This window comes from Polypterus senegalus, chromosome 2, assembly GCF_016835505.1.
Source record: "Polypterus senegalus isolate Bchr_013 chromosome 2, ASM1683550v1, whole genome shotgun sequence".
Taxonomy (NCBI): domain Eukaryota; kingdom Metazoa; phylum Chordata; class Cladistia; order Polypteriformes; family Polypteridae; genus Polypterus; species Polypterus senegalus.
The window spans coordinates 53,195,378-53,213,442 of NC_053155.1; the positions used below are offsets into that span (position 1 = coordinate 53,195,378).

General features: G+C 40.8%; 1 protein-coding gene across 2 annotated transcripts in view; it reads left to right on the forward strand.

The window, feature by feature from the left end:
* The window catches only part of gpr156 (G protein-coupled receptor 156), a 70,527-nt gene that overhangs the window by 21,781 nt on the left and 30,681 nt on the right, over positions 1-18,065 (forward strand). For both annotated transcript variants that reach the window (XM_039743693.1, XM_039743694.1), the window contains exons 2-4: positions 11,797-11,911; positions 12,561-12,708; positions 13,822-13,946. In XM_039743693.1, coding sequence (XP_039599627.1) covers positions 12,598-12,708; positions 13,822-13,946 — 236 coding nt within the window. In that variant the 5' untranslated portion in view covers positions 11,797-11,911; positions 12,561-12,597. The remainder of the gene's footprint in view (positions 1-11,796; positions 11,912-12,560; positions 12,709-13,821; positions 13,947-18,065) is intronic.

Consider the following 18,065-nt stretch of genomic DNA (forward strand, 5'->3'; position numbering starts at 1 on the left):
TGCTCCATTGCAAGCTCTGTCCACTTTATCAGGTTTTTAACCACAGGAGCTTTTCAATGTGAACTTGCTGACTGATCTGGTATTTCTCAGTCATCACTGAGACGTGCCATGCCAGCTATATAGGATGGTGTTCTCCACTTGTCATTCAGATAAATGTGATTTCCTTATACTGTGGTTACAAAGGCAAACATCAATTTTCAGCAATGTCCGGTTTTCCAAACTTAATCAGAGTGGTCAACTGCATACAAATTGCTATTGCAGCAGCACTGGCCAAGTTACCTCAGCCAGGGATGAATCACAAAAAGAATGAGCTGGCATTACATCACATATAGTTGGAGAGCCTATAAAAATGACAACTCTGCGCAGTTGCAGGCGTTTTTTCCAACTAGTGTGGCAAATGGCAAGCAGTCCTTTTAAGCATAGCGAATCATCTGAAAGAGCCATGTGAAGAGCAGAGAATCGATCTTTTGTGGCACTCAGTGCTGACGCTACACTATAAAGGCACCTTCAGAGAATGAATTTGCTTATTAAATAGAAAGCATTTCCACTCTATTAATGGGCTGCTCTATAGTCCTCAGAAGGTGTGTCGCATTGTGCAAGCATGTAGCATTGTCCCAATCATGGCTTGCCCGTACCTGAAGAGATGCAGTATGAAGAGCCTATCTGTTTGAATGTAATTAGCAGAATGTAAAAAACAGGTAATTTAAGTTTTTCCACTGACATTTAGTTGTGTTCAATATCCTGTAGTACAGCCCTTATATTCCTTAGTTCATTGGCCACATCTCCTCTTACAACATCCACTGTTGCATTTTGTGACTCCAGAAGGCCATCAGCACACAGTCAGGTAGTCGTCCTGTGGTTGCCAAGGCAGAAGTGTATGTGCAGCCAGTGCCCGAAGATGTGTTAGGCACAGCAGCACCATCACCGCCTGGAATTGTGTCCTTGGCATGGGAGTCTGCATTTGTAATATTGCGACTTTCTGAACTTGACCTTTCAAGTGTTTCCATCACGCTGTATCACTTGATCAACTTGTTTTTGTTGCTTAAACCGCTGCCTAAGACAACAAATCATACATTTTTATTTGCCTCCACTTTGCATTTGCTGAAATTGTTTTTTCCACGTGCTTTTGCCATTGTCTTTTAAAAAAACACTGAATGGAAGGACTTATTTATATTGATTTGCATATTGAAATGTGAAATTCTGGGAGGGGTTGGAATGGGGCTGTAGGCACATGCACTTGGGTGAAATTTCACATTCGTTGGGATTTTTAAAGGTGAAGTGCATGGAACCTGGCGTATGCACAGTTTTAGGCATCTGGATTTTTTTTTGTGTACACACATTTCCAGTTTTGCTTTAGTGTGAATTCTATGCACGTTGTTATACATGAGGCCCCATGTCTCCAAAAATACTGTAATTAAAAATCAACACAACAATATTAAAAGCAGAACATAAGATGTATCATTTTCTGAGTTTGTGTATGCACTAATAAAGAACAACCGTCATGAGCATATTACTTTTGCTATTCCAATTTTCTGGTTCTTGACTTTTTCTTTCATGTTCTTTACTATGACTTCTTGCTTTAACAATTTAACACAGTTTGGAAAATAGGACTGCTTTTCTGATTTAAATTTTCTGTTTGCCTTATGTTTCCTCATCTGGTCATTTCTTTAAACTTTGGCGGCCTTTCTTATAAGGCCTGAAGAGAAGGCAAAAAAACATGTCAAAACCAAAACCTGGTTTATAACTGATGAGTATGTATGCACTTATGGCTGAAAACTATTAACTAATTAACAACTACTGTGTTGGTTGTCTTTACATTATTAATCGTGTGCAAGAGACTATTGACTTTCTACAACCCCAAATCAGGAAAATCTGGGACAGTGTGGAAAATGGCAATTAAAAAAATGGGACTTTTATTCCATTGCAGACAATATAAACCCACAATCTTTTATGTTTTGTCTGGTCAAATTCATTTTATTTGTTAATTTACATCCCTTCCTGCATTGCTACTTATAAGCCCCCCCAAGAAGCCATGTGCTCTGCCTGCTAGATCAAATTGAGATGCTGTGTAGCATTTGGTGTCTGATCAGAGTAGGGCAACGGTTTCTTATGACTTGGTGCTGTTTTTTCACAGGCTCTTAGCACTCTGTCCCATTTCTCTGCCCATGAAGGACTATACACTGTTTTGGGTGGCAGATTAGCACTTGGCAATGTTTTCCATGCTCGCTTAACTCTGGCACCAGTTTCTGTAGGAATTTGGAACAATATACTGCTTTCTAAGGATTCTGTGGTGGTTTTTATGCCAGTCTGTGCATGATGATGTGCCAGTTTACAAATAGCCACTGGTTACTGTGCCTTCTTAGATTATAGCAGTGCCAACTAAGCACTTGCTTGTGTTTTTTGTTTTGAATGAGAGAGAGACAGTCTACGTTTAAACAAGATCTAAAGATAATATAAAATTGTTTCTTGGGTGTGGGCACACTAATCGCCAGGGGTCAATGGCTAAAGAGGAGAAGGGAAAAGCCCTTCTTTCATTGATGGCAACCTTACCATTTTTTGACTATGCAATGCTGAAGATGACCCACCACACTCTCTTGAATTTCTCATGAAGGGTTCCTTGTTGTTGAGCCCTGGTAAGCTGTAACCTTTAACTACAGACAAGTGGAAACCTAATGGTGATTGACTGACTGTACAACCAGAAACATTCTTGCCAGTGAAATGTAATAAACTTGGCACCTTTATGCACTTTTGTAATGGTTTTGCATACTGTTAATACAGTGAGATGGAAGGGAACATTTTTGGATTGTATGAACTTTGTTCTCCCAGCTCTGTTTTTTTTTTTTCTTGCAGCTCAAAACAGAATCGGTCATTTTTGGCCTGGGCTAATTCAAAAATAACTCGCTCAATCTAAAGGAATCGTGACACAAATATCTGCAGTATAAAATGTTGGAATTTTTCTGACTTGGAGCTGATTTGCTCGAGTACATTTCACTGTAATGAGCTAAAATGCTGTAGATCTAGGGAGAGTATTGTGATGGGGACAAAAATATGACACTGCATTTTCAACAAATTTTCAGATTCTAACCTGAACATGATTTGACCACTTTCAGAGTGATGTCTGTCTGTGTGTCAGTAAGATTAGATGTGATTCATAATGTTCAAAAACAAGTTACTCAATAGACATGAAAGTTGACACAAGTATCAGCAATGTAAAATGCAAGAAACCTGCTGATTTTCAGCAAAAATAGCTCGCTGGATGATTTTTCTGTACTGGCATAACTTTTTGTTTTTGTGCATATTTTTGTCCCAAATGCACGTCAAATGGAGAACTAAACATACAATTGCCCCACTTCCACAATATAAGATTTCTCATATTTCATTATAAGCATTTTTTTATATTTTACACTGCATCCAGATTAACTCATTTTCTCTCATGAGGAGCTGTCCGAAATGCAAGTAAATCTCATTGAATGTTTCGCTCAACTTGGTAAATTGCTTCGTTTGGTCTGTCAGAAGTGTCCCATCCATCCATCCATCCATCCATGCATTCATTCATTCATTATCGAACCCGCTACATCCTAACTACAGGGTCACAGGGGTCTGCTGGAGCTAATCCCAGCCAATGCAGGGCGCAAGGCAGGAAACAAACGCCGGGCAAGGTGCCAGCCCACCGCAGGGTGCGCACACACATACACACACCAAGCACAATTTAGAATCGCCAATGCACCTAACCTGCATGTCTTTGGACTGTGGGTGGAAACCCACGCAGACACAGGGAGAACATGCAAACTCCACGCAGGGAACTGTGAGGCAGCAGCACTACCCACTGCACCACCGTGCCACCCGTGTCCTATCCTAAAATCACATTTGCTTTCCATTTTGAATGTCTGTCTGATGATAAAATCTACTGAGTCTGTCTCTGATCACTGATTCCAATGCTCTATTCATCATTCATGTAAGGTTTATTCTTAGCTTGTCCTATTTTATATACTGTACTTGTAGTATATGCAGTATACAATTGTGTGTATGTGTGTATTTTTACATTTATAAGGGTTTTATGCATAGAAAATGACATTTTTAATGTTTTATATTTGGGATATAAATTAATAAGTTATTATTTTTACTTTCTTGATTTTTGTTATTTATGTGTTGTTCTGGTACTGGTCATGCAACTGTGTCATCTTATGACGCATAACACCATACATAAATATGGCAGTGATCTCACTTTCAGGTTATCCTTCAGTAGATACAAAAACCTTCTCCCTATTAGTATTGTAACAAGGGGTTACAAACATGGTGAGAAGGGAAACCAAGATTTCCAAAATCTCCATAAAGTAGGCCAGAGCATTCAGTGGCCAACCCAGAAGAACCAGCCAGTTCCCCCAACTGCTACTTGCAGGCTTCAGCCTAGACAGGCCAATACATGGGGACCTTGCTTTTAAAAATTCAAAACTGCAATGAATTCCTAAATTTCACAAATATGCATTACAGGAGAGAGAAATATCATAACTCCTGGTTTTAACCAGAAGGACAACAAGAATCTTCATTAAAGATCTTTATTGAAAGAAAGTAAAAAAATAGGCATGTTTAACACAAATGCTCAAAAGAACAGAGTTGCCGAAAAGGTAATCCAAAGCTAACAAGTTCCAATACACTTAACTGAAGGCAAAAATGCAGAGGCAGAATAATTCAGAAAGCCAGAAAATCCAAACAAAACCAAATACTTACAGTAAATCCCTAACAAGCTCCATGACCTGTTGTTGAATCCTGAATTTGTTTGACTTAAGTTACAAAACCAGAATGAAGACCCAGGAGCAGTGACATCTTGGTGTGGCCCCGCCTCCTGGAGCTCCACCCACAAAGTGCAAGGAATGGCCGCATATTTAAAGAGAACTTGCATAATTAATGAATCTCTATAAAATTGCTAAGGGTTGTCTGTCTGTCAGTGGAAAAACTCACAAAGTTCAGGAAACGCAGGAAGTTCAAGAACTAAATTATTTAGGACACAAACATACAGTGGTGTGAAAAACTATTTGCCCCCTTCCTGATTTCTTATTCTTTTGCATATTTGTCACACGAAATGTTTCTGATCATCAAACACATTTAACCATTAGTCAAATATAACACAAGTAAACACAAAATGCAGTTTTTAAATGATGGTTTTTACTATTTAGGGAGAAAAAAAAATCCAAACCTACATGGCCCTGTGTGAAAAAGTAATTGCCCCCTGAACCTAATAACTGGTTGGGCCACCCTTGGCAGCAATAACTGCAATCAAGCGTTTGCGATAACTTGCAATGAGTCTTTTACAGCGCTCTGGAGGAATTTTGGCCCACTCATCTTTGCAGAATTGTTGTAATTCAGCTTTATTTGAGGGTTTTCTAGCATGAACCGCCTTTTTAAGGTCATGCCATAGCATCTCAATTGGATTCAGGTCAGGACTTTGACTAGGCCACTCCAAAGTCTTCATTTTGTTTTTCTTCAGCCATTCAGAGGTGGATTTGCTGGTGTGTTTTGGGTCATTGTCCTGTTGCAGCACCCAAGATAGCTTCAGTTTGAGTTGACGAACAGATGGCTGGACATTCTCCTTCAGGATTTTTTGGTAGACAGTAGAATTCATGGTTCCATCTATCACAGCAAGCCTTCCAGGTCCTGAAGCAGCAAAACAACCCCAGACCATCACACTACCACCATCATATTTTACTGTTGGTATGATGTTCTTTTTCTGAAATGCTGTGTTCCTTTTACGCCAGATGTAACGGGACATTTGCCTTCCAAAAGTTCAACTTTTGTCTCATCAGTCCACAAGGTATTTTCCCAAAAGTCTTGGCAATCATTGAGATGTTTCTTAGCAAAATTGAGACGAGTCCTAATGTTCTTTTTGCTTAACAGTGGTTTGCATCTTGGAAATCTGCCATGCAGGCCGTTTTTTCCCAGTCTCTTTCTTATGGTGGAGTTGTGAACACTGACCTTAATTGAGGCAAGTGAGGCCTGCAGTTCTTTAGACATTGTCCTGGGGTCTTTTGTGACCTCTCGGATGAGTCGTCTCTGCGCTCTTGGGGTAATTTTGGTCGGCCAGCCACTCCTGGGAAGGTTCACCACTGTTCCATGTTTTTGCCATTTGTGGATAATGGCTCTCACTGTGGTTCGCTGGAGTCCCAAAGCTTTAGAAATGGCTTTATAACCTTTACCAGACTGATAGATCTCAATTAATTCTGTTCTCATTTGTTCCTGAATTTCTTTGGATCTTGGCATGATGTCTAGCTTTTGAGGTGCTTTTGGTCTACTTCTCTGTGTCAGGCAGCTCCTATTTAAGTGATTTCTTGATTGAAACGTGTGGCAGTAATCAGGCCTGGGGGTGGCTACGGAAATTGAACTCGGGTGTGATACACCACAGTTAGGTTATTTTTGAACAAGGGGGCAATTACTTTTTCACACAGGGCCATGTAGTTTTGGATTTTTTTTCTCCCTAAATAATAAAAACCATCATTTAAAAACTGCATTTTGTGTTTACTTGTGTTATATTTGACTAATGATTACATGTGTTTGATGATCAGAAACATTTTGTGTGACAAACATGCAAAAGAATAAGAAATCAGGAAGGGGGCAAATAGTTTTTCACACTACTGTATATGCAGAATGGAAAGGAACTGCATGAACCACCTCTCTTTGAGGGCTGGACGTCTGCGTGTTTCCTCAGAGTAAGCAAAACCAACAGAAATAACACCAAAACAATTCAGAATTTGCAGAAACAACACTATAATGATGAATAAATACAAGCCAGGGTAAAAACTGTAATACAGCAATTAGCGGTAGTTAGCTTCTAAACAACTTGATCCTAGTGTCCGGTCATGTTCTTCTGGCTCTGAACACTTTACTCTTCACCTCTTTGTCTAGCTCCATTGATTTAGGTTACTCAGTTTCGTTTTTCCTTCAGGGTATTTTTGACCCTTGCCTTCCATTTTTTGCTAGGATTCTTTTTCAGCATCTCCTGGTTGTTTTGCTAACCATAATCCTTGAAACCTTGCATGTCATAACAATATCACACTCCCTGTTTGAAAACTGTAAACTTACTCATTTTTTTCTAATCATAGGTTTTAATGGATTTGTTAAATAACTACACATTGGGGAAGGGCAGCACAGGGCTGGATAAGCTTTGGCAAAAGAAACTCGCAAACAAGAAGATTAAGTAAATATGGAATGTCAGCCATGTTTATTGGATAGTGCCCTCCTCAATAGCATGGCAGACGCCTACAGCCAAATCACTACCTTACAGGTCTAAAGAAAACATGTCTAATTAACAGTTCCCTGAAACGAACAGCTAAAGAACATTTTATACTGGCTTTTATAATAACTTTTACAGAAGCCTTTGTCCAAAGCACTTAAGGATACATCTTTGTTGTTTCTAGGGCAGGGATGGACAAACTCGGTCCTGGAGAGCCGCAGGTTTTGGTTCCAACCCAGTTTCTTAATGAGAAAACAATTATTGCCGGTGAAACTCTTATTGCTTAAGTGACATTCTGATGCTTCATTTTAGTCGTCTCGCTTGTTAAGATTCCCCATCCTCGATTGTGTACTGTATTTTAATCTTAAACAGCTGCATTAATTGTTTTAATGGCTCCTTATTAGCAATAAAATGTAAATGACAAAGCAGCCAGCAGTTCTCCATCCAGTTTGCTTTCATTTACATCTGTGTGTGTTCATCATGCACTGTTTTATAAATCAAACATGTAATGTGACAGACTGAAAATGACCTGTTTTAGGCTTCAAATCATTTTGATGATATCCTTGGAGAGGAAAAAATCTGTGATATAAGAACCTTATATTGCAGACTAACAAGCCATAAAATTAAATAAGGTGCAAGACTGGCGAGAGTTGGTTTCTAGTTAAGCAGTTCGGTGAGAATGAAAACCTGTAGCCACTGTGGCTCTCCAGGACCGACGTTGACCACCCTGTTATAGGGTTTCACGAAAGCAGCAACTTGAAGAAGAGCAGCCTCCTTCCACTCTTTCTAACAAACACCTCGTCGGCATAAACATGTAACTGCACTTGTAGAGCATCTCTCAAATGTGCCGTTTGTTCAGCTTTCTCAGTAATTCAAAAGAAACAGAACTGCTTCCCATCACACCACCTGACACAAGTCTGGAATTACATTCAGTTGGTATTCTATGGCTGTACAGCAGACATCACATTTTCCTTGGGACGTTTAAGTGTTTTATTTCTGATGTTTATAATCCAAATAATATATTAGAAAAGAGAAAACTGCAAAGGGAACCAATTCATTTATCAGACTAACCAATGCAAGAGGGATCAGTTATACGTTGTTCAACACTGCCCTCTTGTGGAACTGAATTTTAATAAATTAGATTTATTCTGGCACTGACAGCAATTTTCAATGTTCTTCAGTTAAAAAGGCTTTTCTTTTTTTAAATGTGTAATGGTAAACACACAAACTGTTTTTTGCATACATATTTGTGTGTGTGTATGTATACATACACTCCTGTCCATAAGTATTTGGACAGCAACACAGTTTTCATAGTTTTGGCTCTGTATGCCACCACAATGGATTTGAAGTGTACACTTTCAACTTTAATTTAAGGTGCTTGCGAAAAATATCGGATGAGCCATTTAGGAATGACAGCCATTTTTTCATGGTCTCCTTATTTTCAGAGGCTCAAAAGTATTTGGCCAAATTAACATAATTATATCATTTTTAATATTTGGTTGAGAATCCTTTCCAGTCAATGACTGCCTTAAGTCTGGAACCCATGACCATGTCCAAGTGCTTGATTTCCAGCCTAATGATGCTGTACCAGTCCTTTACTGCAGCTGGACTTTCTACCATCCGTTTTGCCTTCACCAAGTGAAATGCTTTTCCAATTGGGTTGAGGTCAGTTGAGTGATTTGGCCTTTGAAGAATATTCCACTACTTTGTAATGAAAATCACCTGGTTTCCTTCCACAGTATATTTTGGCTTATTGTCCATCTGTACTGTTTTGCAGTTTTTGGCTCAATCAGAGCAGATAGTATAGCCCGATACACTTCAGAATTCATCTTGCTACTTCTGCCAGATCAACACAAGTTACTGACCATTCACAGCCACACATGATCATGCCATAAATCTGCCTCCACTGAGTTTCACGGATGATCTGGTATTCATGGGGTCAGGAGCTGTTTCTTATCTTCTCCATACCCTCTCTTTCAAACATTCTCTTATATATATATCGATCTAAGTTTCTTTTGTCCAAGGAAAATTGTTCCAGAACCAGACAGACCTTTGTACAAAGAAAGTGATTTACAATGCCAGATTAATGCTGATCAATGATTTAGAGAATGTGAGGGATTGCATTGATCCCCTGTTTTAGATTCTTCTTCAGGTACCAGATGGCTTTACCACAACCACAGAACAGCTATGCTCCTTCCTGATATTGGAAGATGTTTGTATGTCCCGTGTTTTCATATTAGCATTGTCAGCTTTTGGCTACTTCCTGTACATTGTCCATCATTAAAATGTATATTTTTGTAATTTTGATTAATTTAAAAGGACTACTAATCCATCTACTACCCGAAACCACCACTAATTCATGTACTCAACTGTTGGTCACAGGGAGGGGAGCCTATCCTGGCAGCATTTTGTGGAAGACAGGAACCAGCTCTGGATGGGATTTAGGTCCATGGAAGAGTGCAATCATGAGCAATAACATACCACGCCACTGTCCATCTCACTAAAGAAATCCTCTGCAGTATTAACAACATCAATTCCAAAAACCAGCACATTATATTTAAAACAAGTACAGTAAATTGAAATGATTTATCAAACAAAGCAAACAATACATTTGCACTACATACAGTAGCTTCCATTCCTGAGCTTTCAAACATCTCATTGTGTTTATGGTCATAACAGTGCAAGTTTGTCTTTCAGATATGCTAAATGTAAAAATATCAGGCTGGATTTTAACAGGAATCTGAGTCTGTTTGGATTAACATCCATTCAAGTCGTCTTCGGCGTGGACATTTTGGAATTTACTTTGCTTCTTGTGGGTCAGGTTGACAAACATCCTTCAAAGACAATAAACAGTTTAATGAACTTGTTGACATTTTCTATCTACAAATGTAAATTACAGTAAATAGTCATTTGGGTTACTCTCAGTCTTACAGTATTTTCAGTCCTAACCTGCCTGATAGACTTGTGGTTTAGGTGTTATTTATTCCCTGATTCCTGAAGCTCATTTGATCACATTACTCGCTTAGCGTAACAGGTGTATAAAACACTAAGCTTAGTTGTTTGGAGCTTCGTTAGGTCCTGATAATATTCATTATGTTGTACATTTTCCCATTATGTTTCCCTACACTGTTTATTGTATTAATCTTACGTCTTCAGTGTTTGTTGTGTTACTGTGAAAGGAAGAGGAATTGCGGAGCTTGAACTGTCATTTTATTATGTTCTCTGTTTTAACATTTCAGTTCAGCTTGGTAATAAAAATCATAAAAAAATACCGGAATCCATTGTGGTTGTATTACTCCATTGTGGCGGTTTGTACAGCATGCTGCTAATGTCAATGCAGAGTCTTTGGAGGTTAACTGGATTCAAGGCCAGGATGCAGCAGTACAGCGTGTGCAGTGGAGACTGGTTACTTTAGTATCAATCAAAGTTTAATTTAGAGATTTTTATTTTCACCTACACTATGAGAACAAAGTGAAATTCTTGTGTCACAGTTGCGCTGATGTATAAATACAGTAAATAAGAGTGGGGAAACAAAGAAAGAAATGAACATACAGTGCAATTACATGTAAACCAGCAGTACACAGTGCAGGGAAGGTGTGATTAAGTTACTGAAAGTTCAGTGGCCTTATGGCCTCGGAAGAAGCTGTCCGTCAAGAGGGTGAAGCAAGTGGTGAGGCTTGGGTAGTGTTTACTAGAAGGCAGAAGTGAAAACAGGGATGAGCTGGATGGTCATCAGCAATGATGGATTCAGCAGTCCTCAAACATTTGGTTGAGTAGGTGGTATGAAGCTGTGGAAGGTCAGCCCCACCGATCTTAGAAGCTACATGGACAATCCTTTGGAGAAGTTTGTGATCCTGGCAAGTGAAGTTACCAAACCACACTGTGATGCAGTCAGGGTACTGTCAGTAATGAAGCAGTAGGAGAACACTAGTGTTATGGTTCTCACTCCAAAGCTCTTTAGCCTCCTGAGGGAGAAGAACCATTACTAAGCATTTTTCAGTATGCAGGTGGTGTTGACCTACCATAAAAGATAGTTAGTCCATGATCTGAACACCCAGAAACCTGATGCTGTTATCTGTCTGGACAGGAGAGCCATTGATGTCAAGTGGAGCACGACTTCTTTTCTTCTTTCTGAAGTCAACAATGACCTGCCTTGATATGTTGTCGTTCAGCCAGATTTTGTTATGTCACCATACTGTCAGGTCTTTTACCTCCCTCCTGTGGGCAGCCTCATCATTGTCACTAATGAGGCCATTCACAGTGGTGTTTCACCTGCTAACTTGATGATGCTGTTGCCCTCATGCTTTGCTATAGGTGACTAGACTGTATAGCAGTGGGTGGAAGCTGCAGACTTGAGGAACACTGATGTTGATGAAGAGCATAGATGAGTTATTTTTGCCAGTCCTTTCTGACTAGGGTCTATTTGTCAGGAAGTCAAACACCCAGCCACAGAAGGAGAGGCTCAGATGAAGGTCTCTGAGCTTTTGTACCAGCTTGGAGGGTACAATGGTGTTGAGGACAGAGTTATAGTCCATGAACAGCATCTTGACATAAGCATTTTTCGTTTCCAGATGTCCCAGAGCAGTGTGCAGTGCAAGGAAGATGGCATCATCTGTTATGCAGATTGTAGCGGATCTGGGGTAGCAGAATGTTGCGGTTAATGTGGATAGTCACCAGTTTATCCAGGTACTAATTCACCATGGATGTTAATGCAATGGGCTGACACCATTCGGGCAGGAAACAGCAGATTTCTTTTGGCATTAAATTCCTTCTGAAATAAATTAATGCCATAATATCACAAGCTTCTACATACTTAAACACACCTGTAATGATACACATCAGGCTAACCTATGCTAATGCTCATGTTTTTAGGATGTGGGTGGAAAACTGGGATACACAAAGATAAACTCACACAAACACAAAGTGAAGGTACAAACTTTACACAGATACTAACCAAGGCTCACAGAGTTGAGGCACTAGACTGGCCCGAGGCAAGAACCAGCTCTATATGAAACAAATGTCTGTCTCTGGGTACACTCACATATACATCTACACTCTTTCACGTCAAACCAAGATCAACAGGTTTTTTGACATCTGAAGAAACTGGAAAAAACCCACATGAACATGCAGAGCAGGTGTAAACAGCACACAGACTGGAGGTGGACCAGGATTGGAACCCAGAGCCCTATAGCTATGAGGCAACAGCACTCCCCGCCATGCCACCCTCTAATTCCACAAGCTTGTTTGTAATCCCAAATCTGAGAATTTTTTTTTTTGATTTTTTGATTAAACTCCTGTTACACAGCCTGTACTCACTCACCTGTTTTATTTGCAGGATGACAACATAAAATCCTTGCTGGCTGCAGTGTGATATGGAATCTGCCCCAAACTGTAGTGAGGTGTGTGGATTTACAGACTGCGGTGTCACTCTAGGATTTGGCACGGAGGAAGCCTGGAAAATTGTGCAGAGGCTGTGTAAAATAGTAAGTTACTTCACCCTAGTGCTGACAAACTTCTGAATCTTTAGAATTTCATTACAGCTGAGACCATAAGCAGAGGACGACTACCGTTTTAATCTAAATGTAGTCTTATTGTTAAGCCTTTGGGTATATTGTGTCTGTCATGGTGTACTCAATGCCCAAAACACATTTCAAATTTGGAAGAGTATAGAAATAATAGGCAATAAAAAGCACATTTCTCCTATAAGTGCAACGTGTGATTTTGAGGCTTTAGAGCCATCACTTTACAGGAAAGTTTTCTCGACACTCTTGACACACAAATGTTAAGAAAACATCTAAAGTACATACATGCACATATATAAAAGCGCAGGTCTGTGATACAATTTGCATATTTGCATCTGGAAATCCTCAAAGGGAGAAGATGAATCACGTATCTTAAAATGGTTTTTATTCCTAAGATTTCAACACCTACCAGAAGTCATCATCAAAGGAAAATTATTAGACATACAGCAATCAAAGGCAATATACAGCAAATGTAAGGGGGGAAGAGTAATTACTGTAGGTGGGGTTTGGAGGGTGTTGATCATAAAGTCTTATTCATTATGTGGTTGTGTAATAATGCAAGTCCACGTCACTTCACTTGGCGATGACGATAAGATTTGCACTCTGAATGGGAGGAATGTAATGAGGACACTGCACAGAAAATGTAGGGGATGACAGGGAGAATGATCAGCTAGTATCCCTGGGGTGCGCTCCAGTATACATTAGTGGTTTCTACACGGCTGACTAATGGAGATCTCCAGTTAACTAACAGTGCAAGCAAATTGCTTCTGAGCCTGATGATGTGGGTTTACAGCTCATCCCTGGCAATCACCACTCCGCAAATCTTTGAAATGAGGTACTTCATAGTGTTAGTCCACAGCAATTCAGTAATATTCTTAATAATGTTTCAGTTTTATTTGTGTCAGACCAGAAGAGGTTTGTGAGCATCAAGTGCAAAATCTATACAGAGATCAACCTGAGAGTCTGCGGTTTGGGTCTTCACTGTCAGTTAATGATCAGACATCTTTTCAAAATAATCCACTTTGCAATCTGTGTGTAACATTCACTTGTCTTTTATCCTCCATTGGCCTACAGAACAGTTCTGCTGGTGAGACCAGACTCTCCCCTCCTGTCCGTGCAGCAATGTGGACTCTGCTTTCCTTTGGATGCCTACAGGCCTTGTTCTTTCTGGGTTTTACGCTACGTTTCAGAAGTAATAGGTAGGTGCATGCCAGAAATGTTTCTGCTGTTTTAAAAAGCTCTTTCTCATCTAACATTTGAGCTCAATAATATTTGAAACCATGGAGTTTCAACAGTTTTCTTCCTGTTATTTTTTTTTTTTTTTAAATCAGAGGATTGTAATAAAGATGCACCCAAAAATGGTGTTCAAAAATTAAGTGGAACCCTTAATCTAAACAGTCTAAACAAGTGAATTGAGCTTCGGGGATATCTGTCTGTCCAGTTAGGGAGCATAAGTGATTGGGAATCAACTTCAGTAGCTCTGGTGCAAATGAAAGTGACAACTGGTGCACTGGAGAGGCAACAGCAAGTCAACCCACAAAAAGGGAATGGTTTTGTAGGTGGTGGTCACAGATAATTACTTTCTGCTTGTCTCTAGTTTTGTGCTTTGCTAGTGTCCTTGTCACTACTTGGTAGCATGAGGTGGTACCTGCTGCCAATTCAGTTTGCACAGGTAGTCCAGCTCCTCCAGGATGGCACATCTATACATGCCATTGCAAGAAGGTTTCAAAAGCATGGAAGAGATACCAGGAGACCGGCTGTTACATAAGGAGAGCTGCGGGCCAGTCAATGGCATCAATGTCATCTTCATCATCCAGAAGTGCATATACACTAGGCCAGGGCATACCAACCTCAGTCCTGGGGACACATTGTGGCTGCAGGTTTTTGTTCCAACCAAATTTCTAATCAGTGACAACACCAGATAACACTGATCTCATTTAATTAGCTGGTATTATTTTTCTTTTATTCTACATTCAGAAGAGTACTACAGCAGCATGATTTTTACATGTATAAGACATTTAGAAATATTTCTGCTTTTGGCACCCAGCCAGGACACCCATGAGGACCGGAGGAGGGCTTGCACCTCCTCCAGACCACGAGGGGGCAACCGCCCTGGTTATGCTGGAGACCACAGGTGCAGAGCTTTAAAGCTCATCCCTGTAGGGGCCCGTGGTCACCGCCAGAGGGCGCCCCAGTGCCAAGAGAGCCCTGGACCTCAGCACTTCCGCCACACCAGGAAGTGCTGGGGGGAAGAAAGCAGGGACACCCGGAGTGCTTCCAGGGATGCAGCCGGCACTTCCGCCACACTGGGGCGTGTCGGTGGGAGATGGCCGGAACACACCTGGAGCACATCCAGGTGCCTATAAATGGGGCCGCCTCCCTACATTCGGTGACTGGAGTTGGGCAAGGAGTGGATGAAGTCTTGTTGAAGAGGAGTGGAGCCGGTCTGAAGAAGAAAGGCACTGTAAAGAGAGGCCTGGACTTTGGGGGATTGGTGCTGGTGGCACCGAGTTGTGCACCCTTGTAAATATTGGACTGTAAATACATCTCTGTGTGTTGGGTGACCAAATGTTGTCCGTCTGTCTGTGTCCGGAGCTCATTCCACAGTGGCGTAGTTGCTGGGGCCGCGACCCGTCTGGGACACCTGGAAGGACCGGGAGGTGGCATGTACGTCCTCAGGGCCATGAGGGAGCAACCACCCTGGATCAGAGGAGGATCATGGGAGAAGAGCAAGGAGGCTCAAGCCTATTGGGGCCCATGGCCCCTGCCAGGGGGTGCCCCGAGTCTCGCAGGGCCCGAGAATTATTTACTTACCACACCCAGGAAGATGAAGGAGGATGCCTCCTGGGACGCCCAGAGTGCTTCCAAGTGCTCTCCCGACACTTCTGTCACACCAGGAAGTGTTGTCAGAGGGAGCACCTGGGGCACATCCGGGTGAGAATAGTCGGCAGTGGGAGCGGGACAAGGCTCCTGTGGAGAGAGGAAAGGCGGTCCAAGGATTGAGAGAGAAGCCCAGAGGCGTGGTGATTGGTGTGAGGCTGTCTGATGGTGTTTGGGCATGTCTCACAATAAATATATATATATATATATTTAACCAAACTTAGTTTTCTCATTTCTATATTGTTCCCGGGTCCTCCCTGCGTGGAGTTTGTATGTTCTCCCTGTGTCTGCGTGGGTTTCCTCCCACAGTCCAAAGACATGCAGGTTAGGTGCATTGGCGATCCTAACTTGTCCCTAGTGCGTGCTTGGTGTGTGCCCAGCGGTGGGCTGGCACCCTGCCCGGGGTTTCTTTTCCGCCTTGCGCCCTGTGTTGGCTGGGTTTGGCTCCGGTGGACCCCCGTGACCCTGTAGTTAGGATATAGCGGGTTGGATAATAGATGGATGGATGGATATATTGTTCCCAAAACACAGAACTTGGGCAATAACAGTTCACTTAATTAACCCAGGAGTTCAATTAAAAACAGAAGCTGGTTGGAATAAAAACCTGCAGCCACAGTGGGTCCCCAGGACTGAGGTTGGGAAACACTGCACTAGGCAATATATTTCAGGATAATGTCTAAAGTTAAATTAATAATAATTAAAAGTATTTAATAATAATTAGATTAATTAAATTAACAATGAACATTTGCAAAGGCTCAGCATTAATAAGCTCTCCTCACAAGTGTCCTACAAATGTCTTACCAGTTGATCCACTTGCCTGGAACACTGCAATTCCTTTGTAGTTTTAAAAATTTTACATGGCCGTACCTCTCCTTAGAGGACTCGCACATGTTTTGAGAGTTGCTTTTCTGGATTATTTGCTTTGGTTACACTTACTGCCATTTTTATGCTTTTGCATAAGTGTAGTGTTGCTACCACATGCGTCCACGTGTCTTGGAGAGTTTGCCCACAAATATCCTACTTTGTCAGTGGATGTGATTTATTGGGAATGTGTTTGTAGGAAAAAAAATCCCCAAAATACATCACAGTTCAGTGTTATTATCTAGCAGGAATTTCAGTGTTTTGCTTTGCTTTGTGAATTTCTACCAGAAAGATTTTGGTTTTGGAACTTTAGATACAGTACATATTTCTCTTTTGGTTTGGACCTTTGCTTGGTTCAACTACATTTCATCCTAGTCCTTTTCATAACAAACTAAATACTCTGTGTCAATCTCTTGCTGACTCAGAACAATTTAATGAATGGTCTTTGATATTTAATTTTTATTTTCTTATGTAAATGTTTTTTGGTGTCTGTCTGTAGAAGCATTTAAGGCTTTTTTGGGAGACATCACTGGATCCTTTTTGAATATTAGTTTGCACTTTAGTTTTTGTTTTCTTATAGTCCTTTTCAAATGCCATTTAGTTTTTCCCATGGGCACCACCACTTTGAAATGTAGTTGCATCATCTGGAAGTGTGCACCATGTGACATAACCTATAGAACATAATAGTGTTTCTCCTTTAATTACAACTGTCATCTAAGGCCATGTCACTTTTTAGCAAATGTCCATCGGTTTTCAGTCATAGCCTTCATTTACATAATCATAGTGTATCGGAGGCATTTGGACGTGCACTCTGATGAACGCCAGGTGCGTAATGTGACATCCTCTGTGACTCACTCCAATTAAATTGAGCAGTTTTGATTTTGTGTTGAGTTGTAGAGGAGGCTCTTATTTGCAAGAGCTGACAACCAATAAATGCTCATCCAGAAGTACAATGTGTATAGTACAGTCATGAGGAATAAGCAACACATGTGTTTTGGACCTCACAAACAGAAGAGAGGCTTGCCTTTCTGATATCTCATTTTTTACCTACCATTCTGGAGAAACAAAGGCAGAGATTGTGTCTGAAATCACTGTACCTTCTAGCTCTTTATACATCACTGGCTCCATCAGGCAGCATGCTATTGGCTGGTGCAGAAAGGAGTGAGCATGAATGTGCTAAAATGTCGGCATGCAATCCCTAATAATAACCTGTCCAGTGAATTACAGTCGTGTAAACTGACCTGGTCTGGCAAAGAGGTCAGCAACTGCAACTGGCAAGTCTGACATACCGAACGACTACTGTAAAGGTCTTGTAATGTGACATTGGCTTTAGTGTTTTTGCTGTTATTTGATTTCACGTTTTTTGATCTTGGCTTTTTATTACAAATATGTTTCATCTTCTAGTCCCAAATTTAAATTCAGACTGCCCTCTTAACACTAGTATGAGTAGTTTCCTTAGACCGTTCTGCCATTCATTAAGTCTTAAAAGTCAAGGAGCTTCTTCTAATTTGTTCCCTTTTAGGGTGTCTTTCACCACCATGAAAAACAAAATTTAATCTGAAAAACTGAAACAATGC